This window comes from Marmota flaviventris, chromosome 3 (assembly GCF_047511675.1).
Source record: "Marmota flaviventris isolate mMarFla1 chromosome 3, mMarFla1.hap1, whole genome shotgun sequence".
Lineage (NCBI taxonomy): Eukaryota > Metazoa > Chordata > Mammalia > Rodentia > Sciuridae > Marmota > Marmota flaviventris.
Window position 1 is genome coordinate 156,735,919 of NC_092500.1, and position 24,861 is coordinate 156,760,779.

A 24,861-nucleotide genomic window follows, 5' to 3' on the forward strand; every position below is an offset into this window, starting at 1 on the left:
TTTAAAATATTTACTTTGGGGCTGGGGTTGTAGCTCAGTTGGTAGAGCATTTATCTTGCATGTGTGAGGCACTGGGTTCAATCCTCAGCACCACATAAAAACAAATAAATAAAATAAAAGTATTGTATCTGTCTACAAATAAAAAATAATTTTAAAAAATTTACTTTTGACATGTGCTCTGTTGGATTACTAGAGAAATATTGATTATCTTTTTTGTTTAATATTTTTTTAGTTGTCGATAGACCTTTATTTATTTATTTTTTTAATTTACATGTGGTGCTGAGAATCGAACCCAGTGCCTCACAACATGCCAAGCAAGTGCACTACTGCTGAGCCACAGCCCCAGCCCTGATTATCTTTATTGGTCGTTAGATTTATCATAAACATATAATAAATGGAGCCTCCGATTATAAAAAGTTATTCAAACTTTAATTAATATTTGGAAATTTGGTATAGGTTATTCATGAAGATGAAGATGAAAATATTGAAATTTGTTCAACAATAGTTCAGAATATTTTGGGAAATGAACATCAGCATCTTTATGCCAAGATTCTTCATTTAGTCATGGCAGATGGAGCCTATCAAGAAGGTAAGATTTTCTCACATCTTTATATTTTTAAAAAATGTGAGGGCTGGGAATATAGCTCAGTGGTAAAGCATATGCTCAGCATGCATCAGGACACTGGGTTTGATCCCCAGCACCAAAAAAAAAAAAAAGAATGCAGGTGTTATGGGGCTGTAGTTATATCTCAGTGGAAGAGTGCTTACCTAGCATGTGTGAGGCTCTGGGTTCTATTCCAGCACCACATATAAATAAATAAAATAAAGATCCATCAGCAACTAAAAAATATTTTTAAAAAAGAAAAAAATGCAGATGTTTAAATGAGATGAAAAATGTAAATTGATAAAATTATATCACAAGCATTTGATGAAATCTGTATTAGAACTATATCTATTACTTTTAAGTAGTTATAAAATTAACACTGTCATATACTTTTCTTTTTTAATTTTTATTCTTAGTTATAGTTAGACACACAATACCTTTATTTTATTTATTTATTTTTATGTGGTGCTGAGGATTGAACTCCATGCCTCGTGTGTGTTAGGAGAGCACAATACCACTGAGCCACAACCCCAGCCCCTGTCATATACTTTTATTGTCTTAGATTCTTTAAGTCAGTATCTTTTTATTTAATGTATAAGTAACATTTGTATGAGATTTTTTTTAATGCTTCTTAATTGGGCAGTTCAAGAAATTAGAAAAATTCTTACCAAAGAGATAATGTTAAACTTTTACACACATAAAGAAATAGGTAAAAATTTGAACAAGAATTCATTTCTAGAATGTCACAAAAAATTAATTCTATTTCTTTAAAGGTTTAATTTATAGACCAAATTAGAGGATTTTAAATGTTGATGCTTAGTTTTAGCAATCAAATTTTCATAAAATTTATTTTCCACCTTATTACAAAAAAAAGTTTCAGATTACACTTAAAAACATGCAGGTACAAGATAAAATTAAATTTTAAAAGTATTTGAGTAAGTCAGCATATTGAGGAAATGAATATAGCACATGAAACCAGAAATGAAAAATAATACAACATTTATTTTCAAAAGATCTCTACATTTTCTGAAAATAGGACACAAGTTTGGTGTAGATCTTTCTGGCAAAGCAGGAAACTTAATTGAATGAATCCAGGCATATTCATTGGGATATGCATATTCATTGCTCAGAGGGCAGCTATTTTTGGTATTGACCAGAGAAAAAAAAAATCCCATGATTCTTAAAAAGGGAGAACTGTCACATGATGTTCTTCAAAGTAGAGTAACACATGGCTGCCTGTAAGGAGAAAAGGATTTTCCAGGCACAGGAATCCAAAGGTCCATAGTCCACAGTGTGTACTCAACTGTTAGTCTTTGAAAATGTCTGTCAGTAGAACTGTAAAACAGGTGTTTTATTTTTCCAAAATTAAAAAATTATTTTATCATCAAAATAATAATCTAAAATTTAAAGATTATTGGGAACTTACAGATTCCTGATTTTACTGAGGTCTTGGACTCATATTTAAATGAAAAATATTCTCAGTAATTTGTATAATATTTGGATTTCATGAGATTTCTCATAGTATGTTCATGGTATAATTTAATGCCATGAGGCCAGAGAATGATGTCATTGAAGTAAATCTGCATTGAGTATCAAACCAGTTCTATTCATATATAGTCTGTCCATCCTTCAGACGGTTCATCATAAGTATTATTTTAATAGAGCTTTTCACAGTAATCAACAACCATGTGCTTGGCTTCATTTCAGCCTGCAAATATTTCAGCCTGCAAGAGCTTTTATTTTGCTTTCCCCCCTCAAGTGGAGAGCTATAACAATTAACTGAGCCATGAGGTAAAATTGACATTCTCTTTTGACAGCTGAGTGTCTGCAAAAGGATGCTTGCCTACATAGGCCATCTGCCCTGCAGAGGCCAAGAATCAGACTAAGCTAATATATTCCTCAAGAAGCAATATCAGGGACTGGGGTTGTGACTCAGTGGTAGAGTGCTTGCCTAGCATGTGTGAAGCACTGTTCAGTCCCCAACGCCACATATAAATAAATAAATATTCATTGACAACTAAAAAATATATATATAAATAAATAAAAAAGAAGCAATATCAGACCACAAGACAGCGATCCTAACTAGAATAAGGTGTACTCCATGCTTGTATAAATATGTCAAAATATACTCTACTGTCATGTATAACTAAAAAGAACAAATTTTAAAAACCAACGGTTTAAAGTAAAGATAAAAGAAGCAGCAGCAATATCATATCTTTTGTAGCACACAAATGCAAAGGAAACCAGGACCCCAGTGTATTGTATCTTAGAACCTGGTGGCAATTTCTCTAGCCTGGGGATGGGGGAAGTAAAATTACAAAAACCAAATGGCTACCTTTAAACACAAACACACCCTAGCAACCTTTTAAAATAATAACCCATAAAATGTTATAACTTACTAATGTAGCCAGCCACTAAGTAAATTAGTATAAAATCTATAATGCATTATCTGAATAAGTTACCTTGTTCTTTTCCATGGTTAATTATTAGAAAGTTAAATGTTATATTGACTACATATCTATTTTAGATATCTATTTTGGAGCTTTTCTTATTGGAAATGTTAAGACCCCATATCCAGCTGCTGGGATTAGACATGCACCACCAATTCTTGTGCAAGTTTATAGATTCTTAAAAGGATACACATACCTTTCCTCCACATCCATTTTGGATAGAACCACTATGCTGTGTTTAAGTAATGAAATTCTATACAACAGTTAAAATGAATAAGTCAAATTTCCAACTATCAATATGAATATACCCATTAACACAATGAGTTGAATAAGTAACATGTGATACCATTTATGTAATGTTTTAAAAACAATTTTATTTACTCGTGCATGAGAGTGAAAAGCCATGGGAAGGAAGAATATACAGTAATATCAGGAGAAGAGGTGAAGGCAATAAGGTTAAAAAATGGACCTCTCTGTTTCTTCGTAATAGCCTAAACTAGGAGAGTCAAAGTTAACTTTTATTAATTCTGGGTATCAGGTACATGTGTGTTCATTAATTTTCTGATTATTCTAAACATTTATACTTATAAAAATAGTAAATTATAGTACAGAGTGATAAGAATAACATTCTAAAAATTTTAAATGTATCTAAGTTGTATAAAGCAATGATCCAGCCATTGAAAGAAATATAATGATAACAGGATAGGTCTTCCTCAGGGAGAAGATATCAGAATTGGATTTTCAAAGAAGAATGTAAATTTTACCTGAATCAGTATGAGTACTAATACATACAGGGATGTAAAATGTTGTAGTAGGGGATCTGTAAACAATTCAGTGTTACTAAAGCATAAATTATGAGGGCAGTTGGGGAAGGTAGAAACTGAAAGTTGATAAGGCTAGAATGGTAAAAAGCTTCTCAGCCCTCCTTAAGAAGTATGTATTCATTCTATCCTGAGGCAATAGGGAGCTAGTGAAGGGTTTTAAGCTGCACAGTGATTTGACATGACACTTGGACTTTAATGAATAATCATTAAGAATGTGGAAGATAATGTTTGTTTTGAAAGATTACATTAAGAAACCTGTTTAATTCATTCAACCTTATATTTTATAGAATAAAGAAAAATTGGGGATAACCAAAACATATGAATATGAATGGTCATTATGCCATACTATGCAGACATCAAAATTGATGTGGAATATATCCATAATTTATTCTTTTTTTTCCCCTGGTACTAGATCCAGCACTTTACCACTGAGCTATATCCCCAGCCCTTTTTTTATTTTTATTTTTCAAGACAGGGTCTCACTAAGTCGCCATGGCTGGCCTTAAACTTTCTATCCTCCTGCCTCAGCCTCCTGAGTAGCTAGGATTATAGTCATGTGCCACTGTGCATGGCTCATGGCTTATTCTTTCACAACATTTTATTCAAATTTTTATCATGTAGAAAATTTAAAAGAACTTTATAATGATCATCTGTATGCTCACTGTGTAGATTCTGCCATTAACACTTTATAATCTTTAGCATCTTGCTCGCACTCATTTACCTATCTTTCCACTCATTATTATTTTAAGTGGAAAAACTCATGTCTCAAAACTGCATTTTGGTGTGATTTTTAAAGAGATATTTGTGTAAAGCAATACCTAGGAAAGCAGTCTTGGAAGATTTATGTATAATTCTTAACATGGATTGTCTTTTCTCTGATGATTTTTGCTTCCTACTTTGTTCTCCAATACATTGTTTCAATATTTTACAATTAGTATGTGCAATTACAATAAAAACTACATTTAAAATGCATTAAGGGCTGGAGATGTGACACAGAACTTGCCTAGTGTGTACAAGGCCCTGAGTTCAATCCCCAGTACTGCAAAAATAAAAAATAACAACCTTCATTAAATTTCTTCCTTTAGTGTGAAAAAGAATGGATGTGGGGATTTGTCGTTATTGTTTTACTGAGCAGACACAGCTTGATTTTAAATGAAGTGGATTAATTGTTTTTCTTTTTTCTACAGATAATGATGAATAATCCTCAGGACATTCTTTAATCTTCATGTGTATGAAAGCATTTGAATTTGACTCATCAGAATAACAAGCTTCAGTGGGAAATACAAAGATTATTTATAAGAAATACCATATTTAAGATGGGCATGGTTTTTGCATGAAAAAGATGGAGAAACATGCAATTTTTCAGTTAAGATTTTAACACTATGTCTTTTGTTTTTTGAATTCTGTAGTTGAAGTCTATAGAATACATACTTGATTAAATCATCCAACCAAAGGACTGACCTAGAACTGGAGTTGGTGGTTTTGAAAATTACCATGCAATAAGGAATTTTGATTTTCAGAAAATTTCTTTAAGTTGAAAAATTACCTATGTCACTAAAGACTTACCTGAGGTTTTTTGTTTAAGTATTTAAGCATGACCTTTCTTTTGGTCTAATGCTTGTTCATCCTGACCAGCAATTCTTCATTAAGTAACCTTGTCAAGGGCTCTATTTAAATTTTGAAGTGGTATTTTTAACCTTGAAGTTGATATTCTTAAGCCATTTATCAACCATTGTGTCTCCTGAACTAGCTTAGTGGAAATAGTCCTAGAAATCATTGAAAGACTTGATTATGAAAAAAGTAAAATTATATTTCCTGATATTTAAAAAGCTGATTAATTACTTTTGTTTCTCTTTAAGGACTAGAACCAAGAATATTTTATCTAAAAACAAGGTTGTGAATTTTTAAAATTGACCTAGCATATATCATAAGTTGCCCTTTGGTTTTTAACTTCTTCCATGCATATGCTTCAATAGCAATATGAGATGAAAAAGGAGAAAGGAATCTTTTTTTCTTTTTTTGACATTGTGACAGTTTTGGTAACTAGTATGGGGAACTTTTTGCCTCTTATTTCCATCACAAGAGGAGTTAGGTCATTAAGATTAAGGTCACATAGCTTCAAGAATAATATGCCAAGTATTACATCATTGTATTAGTGATGGATACAGTCCAGATGTTTTTAGTAATAAAAGCAGAATTTTTGAACCACTGAGTACAAATCAGCCTGATTGGCATAATCTATAATTCAAAACATAAAATCTTATCTTGCAGCACTATCATATTATGTCAGATTTATTATGTATATTATTTCTAACATCCAAAAATAAACAGTTGATTTTATATGTTTATTTTATATTACTATTAAATTTTTATTATCTTCCTGAAGTATACTGTTGATTGTCTTTTATCAGTACTATTCTCAATAAGATGCTTTTACACAAAGCTGAGAATAATTGCTTGGTTTTGTACCCAATTAGTTCCCCACCACACACACTTTTTTTAAATGCAAGAATATTTTAGGGCTGGGTCTATAGCTCAGTGGCAGAGCACTTGCCTTGCACATGCAAGGCCCTGAGTTCAAACCGTAGCACCACATAAAAATAAACAAATAAAATAAAGGCATTCTGTACAACTACGAAAATTTTTTTTAAAAAATAATATTTTAATTCTTCACTTTAATTCTCTATAATCCTGAAAGGTAGAAATGATTGGGGTTGGGATTATTTGTTAATTCATAAACTATTCCAACTACTAGAAAAGCAAATAATGGTATAACAATAGAAAAGGCTATTGTAACCATATTTCAAAAGATGTCATATTTACATGAATAGGGATGATAAATAGGATTTGTTTCATCTGTAGTCAGTTGGTAGTGAATGACTGGAGTGTTATTATGGAAAGTTTGTGTCAGCAGGCTAGACTATTATTGTTGAGGAAAGTCTATTATAGGTATTGTTGGTAAACTATGGAAGCATCTAGATTCATAGAATATTAGAGCTAATAAGGGGTTATTAGGATAATTTAGTATTATCTCCATTAACAGGTAAGGACATTGAGTAATAACATGAGGGGCTGGGGATGTGGCTCAAGCGGTAGTGCGCTTGCCTGGCATGCGTGCGGCCCGGGTTCGATCCTCAGCACCATATACAAACAACGATGTTGTGTCCGCCGAAAACTAAAAAAAATAAATATTAAAAAAATTCTCTCTCTCTCTCTCTCTCTCTCTCTCTCTCTGTCTTTCTCTCTTTCGCTCTCTCTTTAAAAAATAAAATAAAATAATAACATGAAATTAAGACACTCACATTAAGGGCCAGGGATAGGCCAATTTCCCTGATATGCTATTAGTTGCACATTCTCTCCTTTTTAAATTTTTTGTTTGTTCTTTTTTAATAATACATGACATTAGAATGTATTTTGACATATTATACATATATGGATTATAAATTCCCTTTCTTCTTGTTGTACATGATGTAGAATTATACTGGTTGTATATTCATATATAAACACAGGAAAGTTATGTCCAATTCATTCTACTTGCTCTCCTTTTCCCATCCCCACTCCTTTCCCTTCATTCCCTTTTGTCTAATCCAATGAACTTCTGTTCTTCCCCTCTCCCACTTATTGTGGGTTAGCATACACATTTCAGAGAGAACATTTGGCTTTGATTTGGGGGGATTGGCTTATTTTTCTTTATGGCTGAGTAATATTCCATTGTGTATGTATGACACATTTTCTTTATCCATTCATCTGTTGAAGGGCACCTAGGTTGGTTCTATAGCTTTGCTATTGAGTTGTACATTCGCTTAAAATTTATCTTCTCTAATTAAGTGGGGTAGCATATGCCTATAATCTCAGGGACTCTGGAGGCTGATGCAGGAGGATCACAAGTTCAAGGCCAGCCTCAGCAACTTAGCAAGACCCCCCCCCCAAAAAAAAAATAATAAAAATAAAAATAAAGGGCTGGTATTGTAGCTAAGTGGTAGAGTGCCCTGGGTTAAGTCTGTAACACTATAGACAAATAAATAAGGAAACAAGCTCCTCTAAAGAATGATAAGGAAAAGTACACTTGGCATTAATGCCTTAAGAATTTTAAAATATTACACTTCCCTGCTGAGAATATTTTTAAGTGATAAAGTTAGGTTCCCCCCCCCATAAATTAACACATATTCTAATCCTCATCACCTTATTGATGATGGATCTTTCAAGATTGTGTGTTTGTTATAAACCTGGAAAACAGAAGGTAAAAAGATAATATATTGCTAGGCCAAAGCTTTGAAGAAAACCTCAAGCCAGAGAGAAAGTGGAATAATGGAGAAAATAAATCCACTGGAAAGAGAGTATATCACCTTATACTTTGGTCTGTCAGACTCAAGAGGCAAAGCAAGTAGAAGGCAAGCCTAGGGCCTTCATATTGGAGAATTCTGTTAGGAAATTCTTCTATTAAGGAGGGACCCCAAAGGGTTATATCCTTACAATACAGAAGAACTAAGACTAAAACCAGGCCCCATCCAGACCATCACTTGACACCACTACCATGGAAACAAACTTCCAACATAGGAACCTTTGGAGATTCTGAAACCATATCCAAAATTTAACAAAAATGTTTTAAGAGTGAAAAAAAAATTGAATTTTGACTAACCACTAACCATGATGAAGCAAAAGCAAGCATGTTTACCTGGAACATTTGGCAACAACACCAGGCTAAATACAAATAGCAAGCAACAATCAACAAAGGTCAGTGCCACAGAAAAAGGGGAAATGAAATGGGCACCATGATTTCTCAGGTTTTCTGCACAGAAATAGCATGGGGTAGTGTCAATGGAGATGGAGCATAAAAAGCCAGGGATTTCCCAAAATAGGGATACAAAAGTTAGAGTTTAAATCAGCCAGAATTCAGAGGTAGAGTACATTTCCCAAGATAGACCATATTTTGAACCTAAAAAATATGCCAAGAAGTTTTAAATAAGTCATGAAAAGTATGTTTTCTGACCACAATGAAGTTTAAAAATCCCAAATATTTGAAAATCAAATGTATTTCTAAAGGATTTGTGGCTCAGATGAATATACCAAAATTAGAAAATATTTTGAATTGAATAAAAATTAAAATATGACACTTAAATTTGTGGGATGCACCTAAAGCAGGGATTAGTGAAATTTCTCACATTAAACACTTAATACGGGGCTGAGGTGGTGGCTCAGTGGTAAGAGCACTCGCCTAGCTTGCACAAGGCACTGGGTTAGATCCTCAGAACCACGTAAATGTAAAATAAAGATACTGTGTCCACCTAAAACTAAAAAATAAATATTTAAAAAAAACAATACTATAAAAAAATTCCAAAAACTTAAGCTTCTATCTTAAAATGTGGAAGAAAACTCATTCAAAATAGATTTTTTTTTAAAAAGGGAAATGATGTTTTCAAGTCACAAGAACCAATAAAACGTAAATTAGACAAGCCAAGACCTAGTTCTTTAAGATCATCAATAAAACATAAATTTCCAACATGACTAAAAAATATTCAAGACAGACTGGGTGCTGTGGTACACACCTATAATCCCAGCTACATGGGAGACTGAGGCAGGAGGATCACAAGTTCAAGAAAAATGTAGCAAGTTAGCAAGACCCTACCTCAAAATAAGATTTTAATAGGACTAGGATGTAGCTTAGTAGTAGAGTGCTTGCCTAGCATGTGCAAGTTTACAATCCCCAGTACCACAGGGAGAATAGGGAGGATGGACATAAGACATAATTGGAAACGTGGAATGAGAAAGAGTAGTACTAAGAGACAGTAAATAGATAACAAGGAAATGTGAACAATTTATGCCAATATATTTGAAAGTTTAGTTAAACTGTATTATTCCCACACCAAAAACTACCTATAATAGATTACCATAAAATATCATAAAGTGAGTGGCTTAAACCACAAGAATATATTTTCTCATTATTCTAGGGGCTAGGAATCTAAAATTAAATTTCTAGCTGATTTGATTTCTAACAAGGGTTCTCTTCCCGGCTTCTAGATGGCCACCTTCTCACTGTGGTGCATGGGAGGAAGACATACACTCTCTGGTGTCTCTTATATGGACAATAAGCCTATAGGATCAGGACCCCACTCTTAGGCTGTCATTTAACTTTAATTACTTCCTTAGAAGCCACATCTCCTCATAGTGCCAAACTGGGGGATGAAAGCTTCAACATGAATTTGGAGGGAGCACACCCAAAAGATAGAAAATCTGAATAGCCCTATAAAACCATAAAATAGAATTCTATTTTAAAGCCTTACCACAAAGAAATCTTTGGGCCCAGATGGCTTCAATGATGAATTACACAAAGTATTTTGGAAAAAAATAGTACCAATTTTACACAAACTGTTCCAAAATACAGGACTACAGGTAAAATTTTCCCTCCACTCTAAGAGCCTAATATTACCTGTTCCTAAAGCCAGAAAAAAAGGGAGTATTCTAATTAAAGAGAACTATAGACTCATCCACCTCATGATCATTGATGAAAAAAATCCTAACAAAATTTTAGCAAGTTGAACCCAAAAGTACATAAAAAGAACAATGTATGATAACCAAGTGAAATATATGCCAGGAATGCAAGATTAGTTTAACATTTAAAAAAAAATCAATGGAATTCATTATGTTAGATTAAAAAAGGAAAAGCCCCTGATCATCTCAATTGGTGCAGGAAAACAAAAATCTTTAATCCAAGTCTATTTCCCATAAAAACTCCACAGACTGGGAATAGAAAGGAAATTCGTCAGTCTGATAAAGGTCATCTAAAAAGCAAACAAACCTACATCTGGCATGCTTAATGATGAAAACAAAGTTTTCTCCCGAAACTGAAAAAGAACAAGGATTTCTGCTTGCACCACTTGCTTTCCACTTTGAACCAGAGATTTTAGCTTTTGCAGTAATGAAAGAAAAAAAAAAAAAAAAACACATTAGGGCAAACAGATTGAAAAGAAAGAAATAAAACTTAAAGGATTTGGTAGTCATAACATGTAGAAAATGCTAAGAAATCTACACAAATGCTGTAAGAACAAAAAAGTTAAAAATGATGACAGGATACAAGGTCAAGGCTAAGCATTTATTTCTGTATACGAGAATCAGAAACTGAAAATTCGAAGATATTATTTATAATAGCATCAAAAATATAAAACAGGTATACACTTAATAAAATTTGTGTAAGACTTGAGTACCAAGATTATAAGACATTGGTGAGAAAAATTTAAAGAAAACCTACATGGCCATATATATCCTGTTTGTGAATCAAAAGATTCAATGTTGTTTGCAAGAAAATAGGAAAAATCTTGGTTATCTTAGGTTTGGCAAAAGTTTCTGAAACAGGTAAAAATTACAAACTACAAAAGAAAAAAATGACTTCATCAAAATTACAAACGATTCTATTCAAAAAATAAATCAGACTAGGTGATATTTGTAAAATATGACAAAGATCTCACATATAATACATAAACAACACGTATAACTCAACAGTATAGACACATATAATAACTGTTGTAGTTTTGTACATTTGGTGTCCTGTGAGCCTCTTGTATTTAAATTTCCAATTCATTCTTCATATTTGGGAAATTTTTTGATATTATTTCATTGAGGAGAATGTGCATTCCTTTGGTTTGTATCTCTGTGGCTTCCTCTCTCCCAATAATTCTTATATTTGGTCTTTTCATGTTATCCCACAATTCTTGAATGTTCTGTTCATGGTTTCTTACCATCTTCATTGTGTGGTCAACTTTATTTTCAAGATTATATATTTTTGTCTTCATTGCCTGAGGTTCTGTTTTCCAAGTGATCTAGTCTGTTGGTGATGCTTTCTATAGAATTTTATTTGGATTATTGTTTCATTCATTTTAAGAATTTCAGAGTCTCTATCTCTCTTTTTTTATTTTTATTTTTTATTTTTTTGTAATTGTGTATGGACAGAATGCCTTTATTTTATTTGTATGCAGTGCTGAGGATTGAACCCAGTGCTTCACACATGCTAAGCAGGCACTCTGCCACTGAGCTACTGCTCCAGCCCTCCATCTCTTTCTTGAAGTAAATTTTTGCTACCTATATTTGCTCTCTTTTCTCTTTGTTGGAGTGATCAATTGTTGCCTGTAGTTGCTCTCTTATATTATTCTGTGCTTCACAGATCATTTTGATTATGTACATTCTGAACTCCTCTGATGTTTCATCTACTATACTATCAATGGATTCTTTTTTTAATTAATTAATTTATTTATTCTAATTAGGTATATATGACAGCAGAATGCATTTTGATTCATTGTACACAATTCCAGCACAACTTTTCATTTCTCTGGTTGGACATGATGTAGAGTCACACCACATGTGCAGTCATATGTGTACCTAGGCTAATGGTGTGCATGTCATTCCACCATCTTTCCTACACCCATACCCCCTCCACTTCCCTCCCTTCCCTTGGCCCAGTCACACTTCCTCCATTCTCCCCACACATACACACCCCATTATGGATCAGCATCCACTTATCAGAGTGAACATTTGGCCTTTGATTTTTTGGGATTGGCATTATATTCTCCAACTCCATCCATTTACTTGCAAATGCCATGATTTTATTCTCTTTTATTGCTGAGTAATATTTCATTGTGTATATATATCATGTTTTGTTTATCCATTCATCTACTGAAGGGCATCTAGGTTGGTTCCACAGTTTAGCTGTTGTGAATTGTACAGCTATAAACATTGAAGTGGCTTCTATCCTATAATCTTGTAGTGTCCCTTCAGGTTACCAATACCTCACCTCTGAGGCCTACAGAGACCTTGGTGATGGTCTCTCTGGTCCTGGCTATTGTCTCTAAATGGAAGCAGCCAGGACAGCCATGTGTTGGTAGATTGGTGGCCACTACACGCTTGGTCTCTCATACCTATTCTTGTGATGATATGAAATAATACAATGGTTATGTGGTTATGTAATGAGGTAAACCAAAATATTCATTGTGACATAGCATTAGGCTACTATTGGCATATATATATATATATATATATATATATATATATATATATATATTTGTTGTAGATAGACACAATATATTTATATATTTTTATTTTATGTGGTACTCAGGTTCAAACCCAGTGCCTCATACTTGCAAGGCAAGCGCTCTACCACTGAGCTATAGCCCCAAACCCTACTGTTGACTTTTTGACAATATATCAGAAGGATCATCTGGTTCTGGTGATCCTGGCTCATTGATATTAGTAGCATAATATCATTGGATATCAGTAGCAAATGATGGCTGAGGATCCTCTGTATTTGAAGCTTTTTTACCAGAAAAAACAACTAAAAAAATTTTTTTAAAGAATACAAGCAATGGAGCTCCAGTGGCGCAATCGGTTAGCGCGTGGTACTTATAAGAACACAAGCAACAATAAATAGAATGTGAGAAAAGGGTTCACTCATACTGGTGGGACTGCAATTTGGTCCAAACACTCTAGAAAGCAATATAGAGATTCCTCAAAAAACTTGGAATGGAACCACCATTTGACCCACTTAACCCACTTCCCTGCATATATCCAAAGTAGTTAAACTCAGCATACCACAGTGATCAGCCATAATCAATGTTCATAGCAGCTCAACTCACAATAGCTAAACTATGGAACCAACCTAGCTGCCGTTCAATATATGAATGGATAATGAAAATGTGATATATAGACACAATGGAATATCACTCAGCCATAAAAAAGAATGACTTTGTGACTTTTGCTGGTAAATGAAAGATCTGGATCTATCATGCTAACTGATAAGCCAATCCCCAAAATGAGAGGTCATATGTTCTCTCTGATATGTGGATGCTAACACACAACAAAAGGGTAGGGAGGGGAAGAACAGATGTTCAGTGGATTAGACGAAGGGGAATGATGGGAGGGGAGGGGAGATAGGAGAGACATTGGAATGAATCAGACATAACTCTCCTATGTTCATATATAAATATACCAGCAGTGAAGTTCCACATCATGTACAACCACAAGAATAGGATTCTAATTAGAATAAATTATACTCCATTTATGTATAATACGTCAAAATGCACTTTACTCTCGTGTATATCTAAAAAGAACAAATTTTAAAAATACTCGGGCAAAATACAATAATATCCACATCACCAATTCTGCTTCAGATCCTTTCTCATCATCTTCTTCCTTTGTCAGTGACTCATAAAGCTCTTCTAATTCTTCATGTGTTAATAACTTCTTTTAAAATTATTTTTTAGTGTAGATGGGCACAATACCTTTATTTTATTTATTTATTTTTATGTGGTGCTGAAGATCGAACCCAGTACTTCACACATGCTAGGCAAGCACTCTACCCCTGAGCCCCAGACCCAGACCCTGTTAATAACTTCTTGATGGCCTTCAACACGTTTTTCCACTTCTTCATCAACCATGTGTGCAAATCCTTCACCAACTCATCTTGTGGCACGAATGATTTTTTTTCCCATCATTCCCCATAAGCCTTTGATTTGCTTCATGTGTCCTTCCAGCAGACATTTACAATTTCTGGTTTTAGTCCATTCATTGCAGCTTTGATGAATGTTGTTGCATCAGCAATAGTGAATCATTTCCAGCACTGCATTATGTCCAGTGTAGGTTCTGTACCAATTGCTAACATTATGCGATCAAGTACCAAGTGAATGTATGTGGCCTTGACAAACAATAGTGCCATGGTCAAGGGGCTGAAGCATTGAGATTGTATTTGGAGGTAACATTACAACCTCAACATTTGAATTTTCATGTCAAACAAATTCAGGATAGCCAGGCATATTCTCTGTTACTAACAGGACTTTAAACTCCAACTCCTCCTTGTATAAGTATTATTTCATTCTGGAATGAAGCATTGGTGAAACCATTCCATAAACAAGATGGTTGTCACCATGCTTTCTGGTTATGTTGCCAGAACACAAGGAGGTAATTTCTGGTTTTGTTTTGGAGCACATGCATTCTTCGCTTTATAAACTATGCCTGCCTTTATCTTGGACCCTACATCATTGCCACATGGCACAAGAGTTAATCTGCCTTTCCATGATTTCTGCCCTGGTTCCCTCTTTTCACTTTATGAAGTAGGTTCTATTGGGCATCTTCTTCCAGAACAGCCTAGTTTAATCACAGCTGAAGACTTCTTTGGGATGATATCCTTCCCGCTTAATCAACTTCTTCCACTAGGCCAGAAATATGGCAGCAGCTTCTTCATCAGCAGATGCAGCCTCTCCAGGTTTTGCAGGGTAAAAAAAAAAAAAAAAAAAAATGATTTTCTATTCTTCATCCAAGGATAGAGGACATTTTTTAAAATTCTTACTTTTAATCAACATAATTGCACATATTTATGAGGTACTGTAGTGAGAACATTCAAAATCCTCTCTTATAGCTATTTTGAAACACTCAGTAAATTAGTATTATAGTTATCTTACTGTGTTATAGAACACTAGAACTTATTTCTCCTATCTAACTGAAATTTTGTACCTGTTAACCATTCTCACTCCATCCACTTCTTCCCATTCCCATTCCCACCCTCTGATAAGTTCTCCAATAATTTTTATATTTTTGAGACCAGACCTATGACTGAATCTGTGAAACCATCTTTACTTGCATTAGCAAATGGCTTGCTGTCACTCATGTCATGGGATTCTTTGCTGAAGTCTTCATGTAATCTCAATGCTTTCTGGCACAAACTATTGCTTTCAATCAAGATGCATATTCTGTTCTCTTCCGCCCACAATATTTAATGCCTTTTCCTTCTTAACTATGCATTGTTTATAATATTGAAGGTGCAATAGCAAAAGTATCATGAATTTCTTTTTCTTCTTCACAATTTCACAGATAGAATCATTAGTCACTTAATAGTCACTTAATTGACTCTTGCTGTAACCAGTGTATGTGTGTGTTCAAGTAAGTTTTATTTTACTTATAATGATTCCAAGTCACAGGAGTAGTTATGCTGACAACTTGGATATGGTAAAGAGAAGCCATAAAGTGCCTTTTGCATTTTGAAAACTTGTGAATTGTTTTATTTTGGGAATTTTCCATTTAATATTTTCAGACATCATCATGGGTAACTGAAGCTGTGGACTATGAAATCATGAACAAGTGGAAACTATCATACTTATTAGGAAATGCAACCTACATTAGATACTATATACCTGTAAAGTGACTAAAATGAAAGGCTACTGAGAATGTGATATAGCAGAAGCTCTCATACTCTGCTGGTGAGAATGAAAACTGATATAACCACTCTGGAAAAACAGTTTGGCAGTTTCATTTATTAAATGTACACTATGCATACATGCATCCCTCTCATTTCTTTCCTAGGCATTTACTTGATAAGAATGAAAACATGTTTACATGAAGACTTACACATAAATGTTCATATCAAATTTATTCATAATAATCCAATAACTGGAAGTAGCCCAGATATTCTCAACTGGCAAATCAATAAATTGTGGTATATCCATAAGATGGAATACTACTCAACAACAAATAAGAATCATCAATTGATACTGTATGTTTTAGTACAAAAATGTTCTGTGTGAAAGTAGAAACAACTGTAGAATTGAACCAAATCTTTCATTTGACACTAGAAAAAAATTAATCTATAGTAATAGAAAATAGACTAGTGGTTGCCTAGAAATAAGTGGGAGAGGTGTTGAATAACTGAGAAGGGAAAAAATGGAACTTATTTAGTTACACAAGTGTTTACATTTGCTAAAATTTATTAAACTATACATTTAGAACGTGTTCATTCCTTTGTGTGCACATGGTATGTTTAGCTATTGAGATGGGATAGAATTCCAAAAGGTTAATTTTCTCCTATTCTTGTCTCCTATTCTTGCTAAAGCAAAATCAACCAAATTAATAGGGATGTTTAAATTTATAAGGATTAGCAAAAGAATGTTGAAAATACAAAAGGTATTAAAAGAATGCCATTGAGAAATAAGACTCATTATTGACACTGGGTATTGGGCCTATATATATAATAGGTACTCAATAAATACCTTCTCTCAATACGTAAATAAAATAGTTTGGATCCTTATTCCAAGTGCTATGGAAAACTCAGCATATGTTTTCTGGGATTCCTGGGGATATACATTTCTTCTGATCAACTCTTCACTTAATTTTCTGTTTTGATCTATCTAAAACTATCTATCATTACTTTTCCTGTGATTGCCTTCTTATTATTACTCTTTCCATTTTTTTCCTTCTTCTTTCTTGGTAAAATACTCTGTAAAATTATTGTGGATAATTCAGACTGTCAAAGTTCAAGAGAATAAACATCTTCAAAAGGGTACACATGTATCTTTAGGAAACAGGTTGTCTCTTGTTTGACATGAGCTAAGAACAACGGATGGTTCTATATTCACAGGTCACAATGGTGGAATGTGTAGTTCTGCATGTTTAATCCGTTTGAAATTGTCTCTGTGTTTTGGTCTAAGCCACAAATACTAGATAAATTCATAGAAAAGAAAACACAAGTGTTTATATCAATCTATGTTTACAAATATGAATTATCTGACAATTATAGAATATATATAAGTCATTTTGTTTACAAAATTATGAATTATCTGACAATTATGGAATATATATATAATTCATTTTTAAGACAGTATCTCGCTGTATTGCCTTGACCTTCAACTTCTGTCTCAGTCTCCTGAGTAGCTAGGATAACAGGTGGGCACCGCTGCGACTAGTTGGTTGTCATGCCATTGTATATTGAAAGTACTGGAGTGGACCATTTTCCTCTTTAATTCTTGAACCTACAGCAGATAAAGATAAATTGTGTCATAAGAATTGTACTTAATAGCTTATACTCACAACCTCATCCATATCTGACTTAGATGATTTTAACAGTGAGAATCTGGATTTAGGGATAGATGTTATAATGGGATGAGACTTTTGAGAACCTTGAGGTAAGTGTGTTTTAATGTGGGATGGTTGTGAGTCACTGGAAATCAGAGGAAAGACTATCATAGGCAGACTTCCAAGAATGATTCCCATTACCCTCATCTTTGTATAATCCCTTCATCCCTTGAGTGTGGGTGGAACCTATAGATACGAAGAAATGGCATTCTACAATTATTTTACATTCCATAAAAAAATGGAGATTATCCAAGAGGAATCTAACCACACAAGCCTTTTAAAAAGAGAGAATTTTCTCTGGTGACAGAAGAGGAAATCAGATTCAAGATGTGAGAGGAATTCAGCATGCTTGAAGCTGGTGAGAGCTGGGTGATGAAGAATTTGAGTGGCCTTTGGGGAACTGAGAGGGGCCCCTGGCTGACAGCCAATGGGACGGGAACATCAGTCCTATGACGACAAATTGCTCATCTGTGCCAACAACCTGGATGAACTTGGGAATTCATTCATTCCAGAGCCTCCAGATAGCAGTCCACGTAGGCCAAAACTGATTTCAGCCTGGAAAAATCCTAAGCAGAGCCAGGCACGATGGCACACGCCTGTAATCCCAGTGGCTCAGGAGGCTGAGACAGGACAAGTTCAAAGCCAGCCTCAGCAGAAGCGAGGTGCTAAGCAATAGGGTCTCAGGGAGACCTTGTCTCTAAGTAAAATACAAAATAAGGCTGGGGATATGGCTGAGTGCCCCTGAGTTCAATCTCCGTACCGCCCCCCACCCCCAAAAAAACCTAAGCAGAGAACTCAGCCATACAATGCCAGACTTCTCATCTATAGAACTATGAGATAATAAATAGATCATCTTTTAAGGTGCTACGTTTGTAGTGATTTGTTATGTAACAATAGAAAAAGAATACACTATTATATTTATTTCTCCTTGCAGTTATATTCATTTTTCCTCTTATGTTTTTAAGGTTCTATTATTAGGTACGTAAACATTTGAGGATTGTTATATCCTTTTTTTTTAGAATTTTTAATATTTATTTCTTAGTTATTGGTGGACACAACATCTTTTGTTTGTATGTGGTGCTGAGAATCGAACCCGGGCCGCACGCATGCCAGGCGAGTGCGCTACCCCTTGAGCCACATCCCCAGCCCAGAGGATTGTTATATCCTTTTGATAAATTGATCAATCCATTTTCCATTACAAAATGATCCTTATTATCCCTAATATTTTTTGTTCTGATGTCTACTTTTTCTCATATTAATAGAGCCACTCCTATTTGCCTTCAGTTAGTGTTACTATGTATTATTTTCCATCCTTTTAATCTTAGTACAAAAAAAATCATACACAGTAAGTGAACAAATGAGCATGACCTGTTTCAATAAAATTTTACTTACAAAAGCAAATAGTGGGCTGACTTTGGCCCAAGAAAACATAGTGTGCTGACCTTTTTTCCCCCTGCTCTACATGATACCAGTGAAATTTGTTGAGGTGTGTTCTTTCCTAAAATGATGTACATTATGCAAAAGTGGGATTCAGGGTCTACACAGTCATTAATAACATTTAAATTTAGTGTTATTCAATTGTTATTATCTATTAATTTTATTGATTTTCTATAAAATACTAAAATATTAAAGTGTCTCATTATGATCATGGATTTGTATGCATTTTTCTCGTAGTTTTGTCCATTTTACTTTATATATTTTGATGCACTGTTAGGTATGTTAGGTGTATAACATTCTTATAAACTGAACCTTTTGTGAGAATATAATAATTTTCTTTTGAGGACTATTGAGCATATTTAGAATCAAAGACCATTAATTAACTATAAGGGACAAGGCATTCCTAGAGTTAATTCTCTCATCAGTTTGTCTACTTGGTGTGTTAGGATTGGTTTATTCCAGTGAGATCTGATTGTTAAGTATTCAGGACTTTAATGAGATAAAGCTAAACATTGTAAGAGAAATTACATTAAAAATTTTGGCCAATGTTACAAATCAGGGCTTTTTTTTTCCTTTCTGAAAACCAATTTACTCAGTCTGATTTACTCTTGAACTTTCCATTTAATTGTTTCTCCTTTAAGTAAATTTGTTATTGAAATATTAAAAAATACAGAAAAGTGACCAATCATAATTATTCGGTTCAGTTGCTTTTCAAAAAGATTATACTCATTGTTAAGGTCTAGGTATGAGATGTCCCCCAAAAGCTCATGTGTGAGCCAATGCAAGAAAGTTTAGAGCTGAAAGGATTGGGTTATGAGAGGTTTAACCTAATCCTCTGATAGGAACTAACTGAGGGGTAACTGTAGGCAGGTAGGGTATGGAGAAGGTGGACCGTTGAGCACATGCCTTTGTGGTATACATCTTGTCCTTCTCTGCCTCCTGGCTGTCCTGTACTGAGCTGCTTTCCTCCACTATGATGTTCTGCCCCACTTCAGTCCCAGAGCAATGGAGCTGGATGTCTATGAATTAAGACCTTTGCAACTGTGATCCCCAAATAAATTTTCCCTCCACTAAAATTGTTTTTTTCAGGTCTTCTGGTCACAGTGGTGAAAAAAAGCTGACTAAAATACTCATGTAGCCCACACAAGGGTGAAGAAATCCCATTCTACCCCACCCTTCAAGTAAAACTACTCTTTTCTTCAATGCCATGGTTTTGTTTTGAAATATGTATACACAGAATTATATGGTATGAACTTTTTTGTTTGATTCCATTTTGCCTGAAATTGTGTTTTTTGAGATTTATCCATGTTGTACTTAGTGTAGGTTGTTTACTTGGTTCATTTACATTAGAATGAACATTAGTTATGTATTCACTATACTGTTGACAGGCTATTTCCAGATTTTGGATATTTTTAATACAGCTGTGATAGGTGTTCAAAATATTTTTTAGTAAACATATACATGAATTTCTGTTGAGTGTATGCTTAGAAATGAACTTTTTTTTTTTTTTGTACTCAAGATTGAACCCAGGGACACTTTATCACTGAGCCACTGTAAAGGTCAGGCGAGCGTCGGAGGAAGAGACCACCATTTGCGTCGTTTCTTTTTTTGTGGGGAAGGCTTTAATCCATCCTGAAAATGTATCTACAAAGACTAGGAGATATTTAAGTCCATACCTTGCTGGCTTAATTTCAGTAAAGTCCATTTCCCAGAATTGTCCTGGTCTGGTTCCTCGTAGGTGCTTTCTGAAATTGCAGGCTGGGCTCAGTGAAGTCGAGGAGTTCAGTGTCAGTGTCCTTAGATGTTAAGTTGTCGGGGTGCTCCGACGTACTTAAATCTCCTGACTTATGTTCCCCCCGGTGTGGAAAGTGTTAACATGGTTACTCCGTTTAGGGCTGCCAATTTAGCCTCTTCATCCGCCCTCCTGTTAGATGGGGGTGGTATATGCACAACGGTTTGTTTTCTGGGCTCAGTGAGCCATCGTTTACCGCCCCTAAGGGAATAGCCCAGGAAGATTACTTCTTGCTGGCAAATTTGGGCCTTTTTGGCAGAAGCTCTATACCCGAGTTGAGCAAGCTCGGATAATAGTGCTTGGGTCCCAGACTCAGTTTTCCTTGGTGTCTGCTGCCAGTAGCAGGTCATCCACATATTGAAGCAGGGTGACTTCGGGGTGCGTAGTTCTGAAGTTGTTGAGATCTCTGTGGAGGGCTTCATCAAAGAGAGTGGGGGAGTTTTTTAACCCCTGTGGGAGTCTGGTCCAAGTTAGTTGATCAGACGTTCTGGTTTCTGGGTTTACCCACTCGAAAGCAAACAGCAACTGACTATCTTTATGCAGAGGCAAGCAAAAGAAAGCATCTTTTAAGTCCAGAACAGTATACCATTTTCGCTCAGTGTTTAGAGTGTTAAGCAGATTGTACAGATTAGGTACCGTGGGGTGAATGTCCTGCACTCTGTTGTTGATCTCTTTTAGGTCTTGAATGGGGCGATAGTCCCCGGTTCCTGGCTTTTTTTACTGGCAGCAGGGGAGTGTTCCAGGCCGATTGACAGGGCCTTAGGACCCCTAAGGCCAGATATTTCTGAATATGGGGCCTTATCCCATCTTTAGTTTTTTTTTGTTCAGAGGATATTGTTTGACATTGATTGGGGAGGCTGAGGTTTTTAACTCCACTGTTATTGGAGGTTGTTTCATGGCTAGGCCTAACCCAGCAGTTTCTGCCCAGGCAGATGCCTGGGTAATCTGTTATCCATTTCTGGGGTAGCTTGCCTGTTTGATCAGTCTTGGGGGGTGTGAAGAGTTGATGTTCATCTTCTACTGACATAGTTAAAGCCATGACTATAGGAGTTTTTACTGAAGGATTTAGAAATTTCATTTGGGGGCCTTCAGGGTTAAAAGTTATTTTGGCCCGGAGCTTGGTGAGCAGATCTCTGCCCATCAATGGGGCTGGGCATTCTGGGATTACTAGTAAGGAGTGATGGATTTTTTTCTTTTCCCCAGGTCCATGGTCTTCTTAGTTGTCCAAGCCCGATATTTACTGCTGTTAGCCCCTTGAATTAGAGACCTTTTATTTGATAGAGGGCCCAATGGGGCCTTAAGGGCTGAGTATACTGCCCCTGTATTTACTTCAAAGTTTACTGGGGTTTTTTTTTTTTACTTCAAAAGTTACCCTGAGCTCGGGGAGGGGATCTGAGCCCCGACTTTTTTAGTCATCCTCCAGAGTCAGAATGGCTGGCTGGCGTGGCTGTCTCTTTTTAGGGCACTCTTTGGCTTCATTTTTTTTTTTTTTTTTACAGTAGGCATATTGATCTGAGGCCAGGGGTGGCCTCTGGCGTGGGCCCAGGTATTCCTTCCTGTCTCCCTGTTTCTTAATTTCTGGCCTATTTGCTGTCGTGACCAGGACCTTAGTCAACGCCTTAGTCTGTCTTTTGCTTCTCTCATCCTCCCTTTGCTCCCTTCTCTTCCTCAGTTTCTCTCTTATAGTATACCTTCTCGGCTTCTCTGACTAAATCTCTCAAAGTCATATCTTGTAATCCATCTAAGTGTTGTAACTTTCTTTTAATATCCAGGGCAGCTTGCCCAATAAAGGCCATTGTGACAGACGCCTTTTGATCCTCTGCCTGAGGATCGAAAGGAGTATATCTCCTATATGCCTCCATAATTCTCTCTAGAAACATAGAGGGAGGTTCATCAGGCCCTTGAATAATCTCTCTTACCTTGGCCAAATTAGTTGGTCACCTAGCGGCCGCTCGGAGACCTACTATTAGAGCCCGGCGATAAGTGGACAGATGCTCCCTACCTTCAAAGGTGTTGGGGTCCCAGTTGGGTCGGTTCAAGGGGAAGCCGGCTTTAATTATGCCCATCTGGTCCGAGGATATATTTTTTTAGCTTCCAGGAGGACTCTCTTTTGTTCCTCTGTCATGAAGAGAGTCCCTAGGAGTTGTTGGCAGTCATCCCAAGTAGGCTGGTGTGAAAACGTCGGCGAGTTCTTTGAGTTCTTTTAGCCGGACCAGCTTTCTCCAGGGGAGGAGGGGCTGTGTGTGCTGCGGGGGAGTCATCTGGAGGGCGCTGGGCCGGCTTAGTTTCCTCCAATGGTGGAGAGGCTGAGTCAGCAGCAGGGGAATCACTTAGAGGGTGTTGGGGGTTGGGGGACGAGGGCAGGGGATAAGGAGGGGGAGGAGAGTCCAGTAGAGTCAAATCTTGAGACTCAGGGAGAACAGAGGGTGGAGGAGGAGGAGGAGCAGAGGGTTTGAGAGACAGAATCGTGGGGGAAGGAGTAGGAGCGGGGACAGGGACAAGGAAAGGCTTCACCCATGGAGGAGGAGATTCGCAGAGGTCCTGCCAAGTTAAGATATACGGCTGTTGATCTGGATGGCTATGTGGCCCCGGCTGAAAGACAAAGACAATATCTCTGACTTTTCGAATTAGTGGGAAGTAGAAAGATCCTTCTGGGGGCCATCCAACTCCAAAGGTGGGCCATTCTGAGGCACAGAGAGTCTGTCAGGTCCGGCGTTTTACTGAAAAAGAAAGATTCTGAGCCCTTAAGCGAACTTTGGTCCAGTGATCAAGGGTCAGGGACAGAGGCGTTGAAGTGCTCTGTCCCATAATGAAAGATACACAAACAGTGAAAGCAATGACACACGACACAGACAAGACAAGACAATAAAGACAGGCAATGGACATCCAACACTGAGACCAGGACTGAGTAGCCGGCAAAACCCGATGGGCTGGCAATACTGAATCAGAAACAAAATATCACTGAGTCGAGGAGACTATTGTTCCTCGATTTCCCGAGTCCTCTGGGGTGTCCCCCAGGGACGTGGCCTGTGGCTCTGTGACATGTCTGTCAGCCACCGTCGGAGAGAGCTCACGCTCTCACCGACAGCCATTTTGCCAAGCCCTAACCTGAAACCAGAAACCAGAAAGAGGCGCCGTTGGGGGTCTTTCGTCCACTGCTGCCGGATCTCGGTGGAACCTCCATATGTAAAGGTCAGGCGAGCGTCGGAGGAAGAGACCACCAAGAGACTGTCTCATGCAACAGCAAAGGGTTTTTTGAGGGTCCAGCATGCTGGGGCTCAGAGCTCACTTGAATAGAGCAAAGAGCCCTGAGAACAGCTTAAGCAGAGCTTATATACTTTCCTTGGAGAGGGCAGGGAGGGAAGTTTATTGATGGGTCAGGGCGAGTGGGTGGTTTGCGTGCAGCCGGGTGAGGGAGTACATTCTGCAGTTTGGCAGTTGGGGACAGCACATTCTGGGAACAAGATTAGCAAACAGTTCTCAAGATTATTAACCTTTCACCACATCCTTTTGTTGTTGTTGTTGTTGTTAGTTTGTTTAATTCTGAGACAGGGTCTCTCTAAGTTTCTGAGGCTGGCCTCAAACTTGCAATCCTTTTGTCTCAGCTTCCCAAGTTTCTGCAATTACAGATGTGTACCACCACACACAAACTAGAAATGAAATTTTTGTCTTAAGATATGCATACATGGGCTGGGGTTGTAGGACAGTGGTAGAGCACTTGCCTAGCATGTGTGAGGCACTAGGTTCAATCCTCAGCACCACATAAAAATAAATAAGAATAAAGGTCCATCAACAGCTAAGAAAAAAAAAAGATGGGCATATGTTCATTTTGTGAACAGTTTTCAGAAGTGGCTGTACCAAATTCACTCT

At 36.3% G+C, this 24,861-nt stretch overlaps 1 protein-coding gene across 8 annotated transcripts in view; it reads left to right on the top strand.

Annotated features, from left to right (window-relative positions):
• The window catches only part of Nek1 (NIMA related kinase 1), a 167,925-nt gene extending 161,662 nt beyond the window's left edge, over window positions 1–6,263 (top strand). For all 8 annotated transcript variants that reach the window (XM_071610527.1, XM_071610529.1, XM_071610530.1 and 5 more), the window contains 2 exons: window positions 457–589; window positions 5,066–6,263. In XM_071610527.1, coding sequence (XP_071466628.1) covers window positions 457–589; window positions 5,066–5,079 — 147 coding nt within the window. In that variant the 3' untranslated portion in view covers window positions 5,080–6,263. The remainder of the gene's footprint in view (window positions 1–456; window positions 590–5,065) is intronic.
• The last annotated feature ends 18,598 nt before the right edge of the window (window positions 6,264–24,861 follow it).